We start from the raw sequence: 14,121 nt of genomic DNA on the forward strand, positions 1-14,121 counted from the left end.
TTTTTATTTTTAAATCTTTATCAAAATGACTATGATCATTATTTTTCTTCATTTAATTGGTTTAAATGTAATTTTTTATTTCTGTTCCTGTGTCATGTCATTATAATCATCATATCAACTCTCTTATTTGTTCTCAGCTTTTCTTTACATCATATTTTTTCCTCTGGAATCTTTGTGAATGTGAATTTAATCACGTTTACCTGTTATCACAATATAATGAAGTCTGGCGTCAGCTGCAAGAGATTGTGGTCATGTGTGTGTGAGTTGCATTTGCGTAAGAGTGAGTGAGTGAGTGTGTGTGTGTGTGTGTGTGTGTGTGTGTGTGTGTGTGTGTGTACGCGTGCGCATGCTATTTTTGACAAAGGCCTTGTTGGCCAAAAGCTTATTTTGTGACAGTCTTTTTGTTGTGCCTACCTGCGACTCAGCATTTCCGATATATGGTGAGTAGCAACTGTCCTTTTCATAATACTGTTACATTCCATCCTGGATTTTCCATTGTCTAATTTTATCTGTTGTAATATTTAAATACTTGAAAATGCTAATCTATTAACTATAACAGAAGCTGACATAATCTATTCACACTGACTGTGCAGTGGTGTCATAAATGTATTTTTCGCTACAAGAAGTGCATTTTTATGGTAACTGACATACAAACATTTAAACTGTAACATACATTCTTACAACTCTATGGACAAAATAATGTAGATGAAGGTTTAAATGAAGGAAAGAATTATAACTGAAACGAAATTCAAGCAAAATAAGGAATAGAAATAATGTATGCAATAACATGGATGAAAAAAGTAGAATGATATAAGCAAAAAATTAAGTTAAAATTAATTCATAAAATTAATTAAAATCACATGAACAAAGATTTCAAGTGGAAAAACAATGACAAGAAGAAGAATGACAGCAACTGAAGAAGTTGATATGATGATTAAAATAGTGTGACAAAGGAATAGAAATGAAAAAATAGATTTAAACCAACCAATTGAATAAAAATACCGATTAAAGTCGTCCTGATAAAAAATTAAAAATAAAGAAAAATTTAAAGTACCTAGCAAGATTCAAACCCATGACCTTCTACGCAGGAAGACCTTGTCCTCTCTGTTTCACCACCTGTCAATGGGATGCTCCTTTTTTCATGTTATTGAGCATTACACAAAATTCTAATTTTTTTTTTTCATAAATTACTCACAAACAAGGCCTCACCCGGGTGAATGCCTGCAGGGTGTGATAACTGGGATCTTAAGCTACATCACCATGTAGATAGTTTCAAAAAGTTGATGACACCACTGGGGATCTCCCCTAGTGAGTACATATAGATCCATGACAAAAGGTGCAAAAAGCACAGTGTAGAAACAGCACCACTCACTTTCGCTTATCCTGATGTTGAAGCTGTAGGAGCATGCCCAGCACCATACATGCAGATTCACTGTTGTTTGGCCTACACATATTACAGCTATCCTGGAAGAAACCCAAGCTGCTTAATAATAAGTACACAGTTGCCACTCTGTTCAGCGGCTAATGTGTGCAGACAAATTTGCCACCATCACAATTAGCTTCACCCTCGGAGCCACCACTTCCACTACTGTGGCAATCATTCTATGAATTCAGGTCATGTCCAGCAGCCACTACTACTGCCACCCATCGCTACATATTAGCAGCATCCCCCCCCCCCCCCCCCTGAGATCTACGTCATGCCACCTCATGTCACTATCTACCAAGATAAAAGAGAGACCTAAGGGTGGGGAGATGGAGCCTGAGCGAGATATGCCACAAATTATTTTTTCTGCTCACAAAGTTTGTACAAAATAGCTATGAACTAAATTGGGGATTTTAAAAATTAAAAAAAGAATATTAACATCGATCATGTAAATTAGAAGTCAAAAGAGGTGTACACAACAAGAAAGGAAATTATGCCTCAAGGTTGTTAATTATACACCTTACTGTTTCTGGAAAATGAATGGGCAGCTACTTCGAAGTAAACTTTTACGGTAACGAATCTATTGAATAGTCATACTATCACAGCATATAAACATCAGCAGTCCCATGTTTTATTTTTATCATTGACACATATTAAAAGCAGGTTAAGGTATTACAGATGAAGAGGGCAAGAAATAAACAACATATATGAAAAATTCCAAGAGAGCAAACCCGGACCATGCATACTAAATGAACAATGTTTTTAATTTGTCTTAAAAATATTGCCAGCATTTTGCTGATCAGGAAGAAATAAGGTTTCTGTCTTACCTTCACTACTTCATCTTTTAAGCTGACACTTTCCTTGCTGTCTTCATTGTTGCAAACTGCTGGATTCTCAACAGTGCTTATAGTGTGTAAGTCTGCCTCTGGGTCAACCTCTTTTCGACGAGGTTGCATAAAATTCATAAGATATTGCCGCCGCTTTTTCCGCCAACGTTTTGAGGGATATGTGTAAATCTGGCCTTCTACAAGGCCAGGCATTCGTTCACGGGAGCTCATAAACAAATTTGAGTGATTCTGTGCAACGCCTGTCAAAAACAAATGCAAAAGTGAGGAATATGATAAATGTCTTAGTAAAAGAAATTATGAACATTAAACTTAACACTTATGAGATGGGCCTGAGTCAAATTCTAGCACTGGTTCATGGCCATAGACCAGACCTCATATCTACACAAATGAGCGCCATGCAATGATATAATTTTACAAGTACATTCAGTAATATATATGGGTACTGTCTGCATAATGTGTTGTAAACAGATTTAGTAAAGTAGTAATAAATTAAAAGTCATCCCTCAAGATTCAGGTTCTGTCTTGAGAGTGTTAAGACAGCATACAACTGAATTAGGCAGTATATTGCAACCATCAAGTTCTAGGCAAATCTATCACAAGAAGCAGATTATCTCACCAAGTAAGGAAAGCCAGAACTAATTACTTAACCACTTGTGCTATCCGAGCACACTTCCAGGACTGGCCCAAATTTCAAATAGCATCCGCCTGCGACAAGCAGCAAATCCGTGCTTGAGCCCTGGTCCGATAAAAATTTTCATCGGTTTTGAAATATTCTACTGCTGATCCAGAACCATAATCACAATATGAAAGTCCATTTTTGACTGCCCGTTGATCATCAATGCAGAATCCTAGACACTGCACTGCAGTATTTCATGCCATAGCAGGGAAATGACGAGAGAAAACAGCGTCTCACCCTGAGAGGGAACCACATAATACAATTTTAGCACAAGGGAGAGTAGATACCAGAACAAATGGAGATTTGAGTCACTCCTGGAAGTGTGTTCAGATAGCCAAAGTCCTTTAGGCATCTGCCCGTAACAAGCGGGAAATCCAAGTTCGAGTCCCAGTCTGGCACAAATTATCATTTGTATGTTGGTTGGTTGGCTGGTTTGTTTGGAGAGAAAGGGACCAAACTACAGGGTCATTAGTCCCTTTTTCCAAATTCAAACACATTGTGGAGTAAAATCATTGCCCAAAAGAGTCTGGGAAGTAAAAAAGTTGGAAAACTAACTGGGAACACCACTGAAAGAGAAAATGAAAGAGGCAAGACAAAAGGAGAGAACGTGTACTAAAAGGGGAAAAAGTGGTAGAAGGCAGATGGCCTGGGCTGGCTGATTGCAAGAAGAAAAGAGAATAAACAGCCACTCTGCACCACACTAAAATCTCCAGCCTAAATGACAACACTAGAGGAATACAGATGGGAAAAGACGAATACCAAGCCAAACAAACAGCAAAGATAGAACAAGGAAGAGTTAAAATGGAGGAAGGGTGAAGGCCTAGGAGAGAAGGCCAGACAACACTCAGATTGTGTGATAGGAAACCCCCCCCCCCCCCCCCATGAATAAAATGTAAAACTACATCAGCCACTGAAGTATTCTCCCAAAACTGTTGGCAGTGTGGCGGGAAAGTTTAAAGTCCATCGTGGAACAGTTAAAACTGGGCAGTCCACCAAGATGTGGATGATAGTCATGTGGGAACCACAGCGCCTCTCATGTGGGTCCTCGTGACGGAGGAGGTGACCATGAGTCAGCCTAGTATGGCTGATGCAGAGCCAGCAAAGGACAACAGACTCCACGTGAGTGGCTCAAATGGATGACTGCCATACATTCATTGTCTCCTTGATAGCATGCAGTTTATTCAGAGTATTAAGGGTCTGCCATTCAGTATCCCATATCCTGAAAACTTTATGGCATAAGACCGATCAAAGACCAGTCTCCACTGTAGTATGTAGTTTATCTCATGCGAAAAGTACGATGCCCATAGTAAAGAGTTAAGATAATTTCATGATGTTGCCAGAAAATGTGTTTAATTTATTTAATTATGAATATTTTCTTTAATGCTAAATAATGGATTCGTTTGAGATGTTAAATGCTGTATATTTATATGTATTTATTTATATGTACCTTTGGAGTTTATTAAGGTCACTAGACCAAAGAATCTAGAATGCAGGAATGTCTGCAACTTCCGGGCACATGTTGGCTTGCCTGCCACTTTTTTGTCTATATTGGAGGGAGATGGACGTGTTTATGTGACAAGTGCAGTATAATGCATTTAGAGTATCAATGTTCATAATGAAAATGGTGTAGTTACTAACAAAAGGTATGAATAAATATAATTTTTAGCTGAAAGTATTTCAGATCCGGTAGTGTTTATTTCAAACAAGAAGAAAACCCAGGCCATGCTTGTTGGAATGATTATTTTTCAGGTAAAACTTCGAGAACCCCTAGACAAGCGAGATCTACAGTGTGTAATATTTCAGCAGCTACTAAAAAAAATAAGTCTTGCTGAAATTGTGCTGGAACTACTCGTATTATTCTCATTCAAAAACACGGGGTGAGAGTGTGGTCCTACCACAATATACCGCGTAAGATTCCATAATTGTTCAGTTATGAAGAAATGAGATAGGTAACAACCAGTACACTGTGTGAAGCAAAAATGAGAACTCTGAAAGTGTGGAGCGACAAAAAATTCTGTATAAAATCTGGAGCGGGCCCTGGAGACCTCACTCATGCAGAGTAGCGAGGGTGTGGTCTCACCAAGTGGTATCATAGACTTTCATCATGTCAAAAAAGACGGGAATAGGGTGTTGATGCCAGGAAAAGGCTTTTTAGATGGCGAATTCCAGGTAGACCAAGTTGTCAGTGGTGGAGCGACCTTTGCTAAAACCACCCTGGGACAGAGCCAGAAGGCCCCGAGGCTCAAGGAGACGACACAGTCGACAGCTCACCATAAGTTCGAGCAGCTTGCACAGAATGTTGGTGAGACTGATAGGATGATAGCTATGCACATCTAGCGGGCTCTTACCAGGTTTTAACACTGGAACAATGATACTTTCTCACTGTTGCGACGAAAAGTCGCCATCACTCCAGATAAGGTTGAAGATGGCAAGGATGCGGTGATGGTAATCCACTGACAGATATTTAATCATGTGGGAATGAATGCGGTCTGGTCCAGGTGACTTGTCAGGACAATCGGCAAGGGCACTGAGAAATTCCCATTCACTGAAGGAGCATTGTATGGCTTCGGGTGGTGTGGAGCAAACGACAGGTGTTGTCATTCCACCCACTGTTTTAGGAGATGAAAGGCAGGGCGGTAATTCTCAAATGCAGAGGGCTGAGCATTATGCTCGGCAAGATGCTTTGCGACTGCATCTGTGTCGGTGTATATAGCTTCATTTGTGGAAATTCCAGGTATACCTGCAGTGGACCAATACCCATTAAGGCTTCGGAGCCTGTTCCAAACCTGGGAAGATGTTCGTGTTCTAATGGTGGAGACGTATTGACGAGTTGACAGACTTGGGCACAGAGCTGTTTGAAGGCAATGACGTGCACCAGGGACTGGTGGCACTTACGATGTTGGAGCCCCCCCCCCCCCCCCCATGGTCTATAATGGCTGCAGTGATTTCCAGTGACCACCAAGACACTGTCTTCCACCAGGCGCAAGTTTAGGAACAAGAGACTGCCGATTCAGCAGCAGCAACAATGTTAGTAGTGGTCGTCTGGATCATGTCATCGATGCTGCCATGCAACAGCAATTCAATGGTGGTAGCGGAGGTGAAAGTGTCCCAGTCAGCCCTGGTAAGAGTCCACCTGGGCAAGCATCCAGATGAGTGATGCCGGGAAGGGACAGGAAGAGCAGAAAGTGCTCATTACCACACAAGACATCGTGAGCTCTCCAGTGGAGAGATGGTAGAATGCCAGGACTGCAAATGGAGAGATCAGTGGCTGAGTATGTGACATGTGCCACACTGAAACGAGTGGAGGCACCTGTATTCAGGAGGCGGTGGTCAAGTTGAGTTAGTAGACTCTTGACATCCTTTCCACAACCAGCAACTTTGGATCTGCCCCACAAAGGGTTATGGGCAATAAAACCATCCAGAAGTAGAAAAGGTGGGTTGAGGTGGGGCATTAGCGCAGCCAACGCATGCTGTGATACTTCATCACCTGGAGGAAGGTAGATTTTGCAGATGGTAATACCCTGCATTGTCCTCAACCTGATAGCCAAAGCTTCAAAAGGTGCCTGAAGGGGCAAAAGTGTGCTATATCCAGAGGTATGGACATAAATACAGACTCCATAGGACAGCCTGCTACTGTCACTACGATTTTTGTAATACCCACAATAGGTACGAAGGCCAGGGGCCTGCATTGCCGGAAACCAAAGGCAATGCAAAAAGCAGGTGTAATGCTGAAAAGTTGTCATAACTCAGCCAGGTGGAGAAAAAATTGGCGCATTTCCACTGGAGGATAACACTTTCTGTTGTTTGGGAAGGCATTAAGTGACCAAGGAGGTAGTTTACACCTCAGGATCACCTGCTGCCACTGGATGAGTATTTGTATCAATTTCCATTGCAGCTGAGACATCGACAAGATCCAGTTCCTTGAGGGACGCTAAAATCTCACACCCGTCCTCAGACACAGAACTGATGGTGCTTGGGCTACTGGAGTTCCCTGTTTCTTGGCAAACTACTTCTTGATATGCTTACTCTTGCTCTTCTCTTCAGCGCCTTGTTGGGTGGACTTCAGGCACTGCGAAGATCGGGCACTGACGAAGATCGGGCACTGACGAAGATCGGGCACTGACGAAGATCGGGCACTGACGAAGATCGGGCACTGACGAAGATCGGGCACTGACGAAGATCGGGCACTGACGAAGATCGGGCACTGACGAAGATCGGGCACTGACGAAGATCGGGCACTGACGAAGATCGGGCACTGACGAAGATCGGGCACTGACGAAGATCGGGCACTGACGAAGATCGGGCACTGACGAAGATCGGGCATTGACGAAGACCGTGAAGCCCTTCATCTATCAGCTTGTGGCTCCTTCAACCACTGGGGAGTGCCCCTTCTGCATTGATGAAGACCTTCCATGCAAGAGGAGCCAGAGGAGGCTGTCACTTCTCTAGCTGGGGGAAGGGACTGACGTCCTCGGCATTTGGTGAGGGGGAGGAAGGGGGTGTGTGCTCCAAAAGTAGGTGCTTTGGGAGCACCAGAAAAAGAGGTGCCCCCAACCATCAAGAGTGCGGATGTATTCGGGCAGCCCTGAGAGGCCACTGTACAAGGCAGAGGCGAGGAGACTACCATCGCCAGTGAGGGTGATGTCAACATAGCTGCAGCTTTCATAGATGTCGAGAACATATGGTGCAACCGTTCATATTTCTGTTTAGTCTTTTGATAAGTCAGCTGGTCCAGGGTCTTTTACTCCATAATTTTATTGCTCCTTTTGGAGTACCATGTAGTCTGACAAGCAAAGGGTGTTGTGCTCTCCACAGCTGACACAGCAGTGGATGTCCGTAGTCTCGATATGTGGTGCTGGAATTGCAGTGGGAAGACATGGGCCCAAATTTCCAACACTTAAACCTCCGCATAGGGGGAGGGATGTATGGTTTTACGTCACATGGGTCTGCCAGCACCTTGACCTTTTCAGGCAATGAATTACCCTCAAAGGCCAAGATGAAGGCACCAATAGCAACTCTACTGCCTTTTTGCCCCTATAGACACACTGGATGAAATGAACACATCGCCATTCTAAACTGGCGCAGAGCTTGTTGTCAGACTGTAAGAGAAGGTTTCGATGGAAGATAATCCCCTGTACCATGTCCTCCAGGTTTTCAACACAAAATAGAGGCTCTGTAGCCAGAAAGCAGTCCCCATCTGTTCTGCTGCAGACTAAATAGTGATGTGAATAAGGCTGTCTGTTTTCCATAGTGCTACATTCCTCCTATTGGGTAGCTAAGGAGGGGAAGAATTTAGGATCACAAATCGCTGCACTATACTCCACCTTGCCCTTCTTAGAGACTGCTGGAGCCATTTGGTCACCAACAAGAGCTGACTTGGTCCACTTCATTGTGGGTCACCACCCTAATGCCACCCACTCCGACCAGGGGCTCTATCCATGAGTGCCACCCAGCCACAGCACTGGCCACTTGGCACAATGGCCATTGCCAGAGTTCTGATGCCACAAGTAGACAGGCATCTACTCACTGCATTACGTGGGGGGTCTGCAGCTCAGGCATCAGCAGTGCGATCCCTGTGGTATTGGGGCTATGACCAAGATGGTACATGATGGACTGGCTACCATGCTAGGTACTGGGTGTGTGGAAATCCCATATTGTCATGGGGCAAAAGAGTACAGCAGACTATCAATAGACAAAATGATCATAACGCACAAGGGATACAATGTGCACCGCATAAGATGTCCTCCCCAAATGGCCCACACTTTGGAAAATTTTGGACATATGGAGGTCAAACCCTAAAAGAGGCCATACTGTATTATGCCGACAAGTGGGAGACTCCTTTTAGTCACCTCTTACGTTAGGAATACCTTGAGCCTATTCTAACCCCTGGACCTGCAGGGGGATATCATTTCTTCTGAAGTATTCTGCAGCTGATGCAGAAACATAATCACAATTCGCAAGTTCATTCTTAATTAAATTATAGTGATAACACAAAAAAATTCACTCACTCAAAGTTATAAAACCCAAAACAGTCCATAGAAAATTCCTTCTTGTTGATGTCCGACTAATCACATCTCTTAACTATTTTATTTAAATACCAAAGTTCATTTTATTAAATATATATGACTTCAGGAAATTTTATATGTACCTGAGTAACTAAAGTTTCCATTACACCACTTCAATCCAAACGTAGCCTGACAAAGCTATTTTCCTCACATTGTCAGTCACTTTAAAATAGCAGATTCTGATATATAAGCAAATTCATATAGAAAATAATAAAATAAGAAAAACATCCCGTTATAGTATTTTTAAGGTGATATCACAATCAAGAAGATGATACTGAAACAACGTAAGTAAAACAGAGAGCAAGACATTAATAACAAAGCTGTTCCTTTGGCAGCAACACTGCTGCAGCTACCCAGTGACACCACAGCTCATATGGCCGAGTGAACAAAATTAGCCTAAGTCAGAAACAACCATCCCACCTCCTCTCTCTGTGAACGGGGACACACAGCCACAAAATTAGAAATGAAACTGCTCTATCATTCTTAAGAACACTAAAATACAAAGTTTAAAATTCTTAAAACAGTTATTGACACTAGGTAAGTAAAAGAAATAAGGCTGAGATGTTTGCCAAAGGACGTGATGAGGCAACAAGGAAAAATAAATAAAGAAACAATAAGTAGGTAACTTAAGGCTCTACACTGGCTTTCATGATTTTAATTGGATTGCTATATAAAAAGCAACTACTCAGTGACATGATTGCTGAATATCTACAGTAAATAAATGTCAAAATAATCAAAGGTACATACAGTGCATGCAATAGAACTCAACCCTCCTTACAGTGGCTGCTGGGAATTGATAGATGTTGAACCATACTGACTTCTTGCCCACCTCAGCTAGTAAAATATACTGTTTTTAATAAAATTTTATAGTAGTATTTCATTGTTTTTAGAAATCATGCACACATTTTTGCGTTTTTAACTTCATGCATCACTACTGCTTCTGTAGAGGTGTGAAACATAAATATGTATTTAACAACAATGGAAATAACTGGATGGAATAATGTGTAAAACACACAACAGAAAACTATTCATACTAAACTTTTGAGCTCTTGCTCTTTCTAGAAGCACACACTGCCATGTGTGAAGGTGTTTACTCCTACTAGAGAAAGAACCAGAGCTTGAAAGCTATAGTCTGATTAAAATTACTTGATAGTTGACATCTGTCACCTGCCGCTACAGTGTTGCCATATTTGTTGCTGGCTACTGCTCTGTAACAGGCTGACACACAAACTTGGTGGGGTCACTTCACATATGCTGTTAATGTGTAATGCAGAACGATGTTGAAAGCGGTCACCGTGATGTATGTCGGAAATGAGAGATGCTCCACCAGTTGCTGATTTTACGTGACCAATGACTGAACTGCGGCAGATGATGCATTTTGAATTTAAATTCATGTCCTAAGCTAACCACACCCTTATGATGTGCAATGTACGTGAGAAAACAGCGCCTGTTGAGTCCCATAGTGCTCAGAGCCATTTGAACCAAAACAGCGCCCAACATTCTGCAGCAGAACTAAAATCACAATTATACTATTCAGGGCAATTAAAGCTAACCTCTATGAGCAAACTCAAGCCAGAAAAAATTCTGTTTCAGCGCTAAAAGCAAACCGTAATTTCTCACTATCACTAGTTACCTGAAACTATCCTGACACTGGCTATATGAGCTGCCACATTACAAACCAATGGGGAGTCATCGATGGCACTTGGTTGCGGATTATAGACAACACAGGCAGATTCCAAACAGAAAAAGAATGATAGGGATTTTTTTTAAAAATTGAAAAATAAAATAAAAAAGAGCATACAAAAAAGTCAATACAGTGATGAAAGTGGTATGGCAAGGAATCAAAAATATAGAAAATTATATTTAAACCAATTAAATAAATAAAGATAATAATGAAATTCTTTGATTAGATTTAGAAATTTAAAAAAAAAAATTGCTATGTTTGATGAGATTCGAATCTATGACCTCGTGCATGTCAAGTTTATACACTAACCATTGCATTATGCCACAACACTGGGGGAAATAAATGTTTATACTTATGATTGTGATGATCCCAATGCAACAACAAACTGCAGCCTGTAAAAATTCAGCTTCAAGCAACATTGTGCGAAGCTTATCTAATGTAAGCTGATCTCTATAATGGTATATGGGACACTGAATCATGTCTTGTGCAGAAGTATCCAGTAGTGTTTGGTTACTGCTGTGTATAAAACATGTTTACTGCATTTCATTAGCAAAGTATCCAGTAGTGTTTGGTTACTGCTGTGTATAAAACAGGTTTACTGCATTTCATTAGAATTGTTTTGTGTGTGTGTCATCATGTGACAGAATGTGAAATAAAAGTGCCAGGCCCCTGATTAAGGATCCAAACACACCGAGAAAGAATGTGTGACAAGGAAATGGAAATGAACTGGCCAGTTGTTGTGGCAATTTGGCAACAGCGAACGGTTCTGGCATGATGTTGAGTGCTCTGACTGGAGGAAACCAGCTCCAACACATTAAGTGTCAATCAGCCTATAGTATAAACAGTCTTATGTTGTGAATTTCCGCATGTCACACATCTGTCAATTATAGGTGAGCAGTTACCTTTCCTTTATTTTACATATAGATATATTTTTTTTATGGACAGCATGTCATGCAAGTGTACTCAGGCTAGTATCATGTGCATCCACTTCCCCACCCTAATTTCAACAACAAAAAGTTACTTTGCACACACTACATACAGTACTAAAAAGAGAATACACATGTAAAACTAAACATATGCTCAAAAGAGTGAAGAGAATGTGCACACGTATGTGTGGTTTTCCCCTTCTTTTTTTGAGAGAGAGAGGGAGAACAAGATTAAACAGTTTTTTGCTAAAGCTCAAATAAAATAACTCTGTGACTGACATGGGTAGTACTGCCATCGTGCAGCCCACCACACTGGATAAGGTTCCACGCACACCTACAAAATATGCAACACTGCGAGCATGTGATACTTGAGATAGAACTACAATTAGCTGGCAGCTGGCCACTAGCACCCGACTTGCTGAAGCGTCAACCACAAAATTATTTTAGCTGAAGTATAAACTCCATTGCATCTACTACGAAAGTCACTGAATGAACTAACTCGAAATGTCTTATCAAATCCCCCCCCCCCTCAAAAAAATCATAATCAGGTACTTTTGAACCAATAAGCAGTAGGTGGGCAAAAATACAGTAACACCATAAACACAACACATTGCCATACCTAACAACCACTGGTACTCAAAACAGCTTCCAGTAATCTCAGACTGTACAAATACTTGCGGGGTTTCACAGGAATCTTGTATCATTCTTCGTGCAAAGAAATATCATGTTCAGATAATGACGATGGAGACGGATAGCTATCACACACGTCTGTCTCAACAGTACACGACAAAGGCTCAATAATAACTGAGATCTTGTGACTGTGATGGCCAGGAGAAGTGCAACAAATCATCCGATGCCCACAAAACCAGTCCTCAACAATGTGAACTGTGTGAGCAGGGGCCCTGCCATTTTGGTCTACTGTGTAACCACTGCACAACAAACACTGCACCATGAGATGGACCTGATCAGCCAAAATGCTCCCACAATCCTTGGCAGTAATGTGACCTGGCACAGAACTATGGGGGCCATGCAATATCATGATATGGCTGTCCAAATCATCACAGAGTCCTCACAATGATGGTACATAAACTTGGCCGGAACTTAGCAACAGTGTGAAACAACGCTCATCTGATCAGACGACTTTCTTTCACTGCTCCGTAGCCCAGGTTTTATGGTTACAGCACCACATTTTCCTGTTACAGAACATTTGCATCATTAATGAGTGGTTCTAGCAGTACCATTTGTACTATGGAGCTCCCTTTGTTGTTTCGGTGCTGACAAGATTCACAAGTGCAACTTTCAGTTCTGCAGTGACTTTTGCAGCTGTCATCCCCTTATTTTTTGTCACAATGACCGTCTGTCACCATCATTCAACACACACTTTAATTCGTATTGTGATTTAGTGGATGATGTTCTTCCACTTTCCCTGCATGCAGTATAAATCTTAGATACTATGCCTCTTGAAAACTCTTTGGCTACCTTAGAAACAGAAACACCCACCATAAGAGCACCAACAATTTTCCTACATCCAGATTCACTTAGCTCCATCATAATGAACTCACAACCACACAGAACACTATTCTGAACATGACTGACACTTGCAATGTACTGATGCACTCACAAGTACACAGAACATTGTTGTGAACACAGCTGACACTTGCAACATACTGAGGACAATGCACAGGCAGCATTCTTTGTCAAATACAATAGCACAACATGCAGGCTTGGCTAGTATCTGCATTTAGGGTGTTCCTATATTTCTGACTAACTTCTGTACTTCATATTTGCTATGATATCAAATGATATTATCACAAATTTAAGATCCATTCCAATAACTTCTCTTAACCATTTTTCAATGAAATTACCCCCATCATAGAATACAATTAATCAAAAAGAAGCATTACAATTAATCAAAAAGAAGCATCGCTGTCTTCTCGCTCTTTGCCTGAAAGCAGTTTCCTCAAAACACAGTCTTTTCCTTCCTAGAAGTCATTGTCGCTTTCATTTCAGTCCTCTCCTCTATCATTACTGCTTACACTTCTAATACCACAACAAGACTTCAAAAGTGTTAAACTAATGATTATGATTCTTATTGCCTCAATTATTTATTCTGTTTTGTAAACACACACGACATGTAAATATTGTACACTATTTTATACATCATAAATGCTTCTGACACTAATAAATAAAAATTATTTATTATTATAGTTACTCTTACTGTTAATATTGCTAATATTATTATCATTATTACTGCAAATTACTACTTTTATTGATAATGCAAATTATTATTATCGAGTTTGTTATGTAATATCTAATTAATATCATTCCTAATTATTATTAGTAATAATAACAATAAAATTATTACGTTTGTTAATAATGCAAAATATTATTTTTGTCCCTGTATTTAATATTCTCTCTCTCTCTCTCTCTCTCTCTCTCTCTCTCTCTCTCTCTCTCTCTCTCTATCAATTCTATATCGATCGCAAGTGGCCAAACATT

At 40.8% G+C, this 14,121-nt stretch overlaps 1 protein-coding gene across 3 annotated transcripts in view; it reads right to left on the reverse strand.

The window, feature by feature from the left end:
• Positions 1 to 14,121, reverse strand: part of LOC124594894 (zinc finger protein ubi-d4) — a 256,583-nt gene that overhangs the window by 186,233 nt on the left and 56,229 nt on the right. For all 3 annotated transcript variants that reach the window (XM_047133370.1, XM_047133369.1, XM_047133367.1), the window contains exon 3: positions 2,251 to 2,510. In XM_047133370.1, the coding sequence (XP_046989326.1) occupies positions 2,251 to 2,510 (260 nt within the window). The remainder of the gene's footprint in view (positions 1 to 2,250; positions 2,511 to 14,121) is intronic.

Source organism: Schistocerca americana, chromosome 2, assembly GCF_021461395.2.
Source record: "Schistocerca americana isolate TAMUIC-IGC-003095 chromosome 2, iqSchAmer2.1, whole genome shotgun sequence".
Lineage (NCBI taxonomy): Eukaryota > Metazoa > Arthropoda > Insecta > Orthoptera > Acrididae > Schistocerca > Schistocerca americana.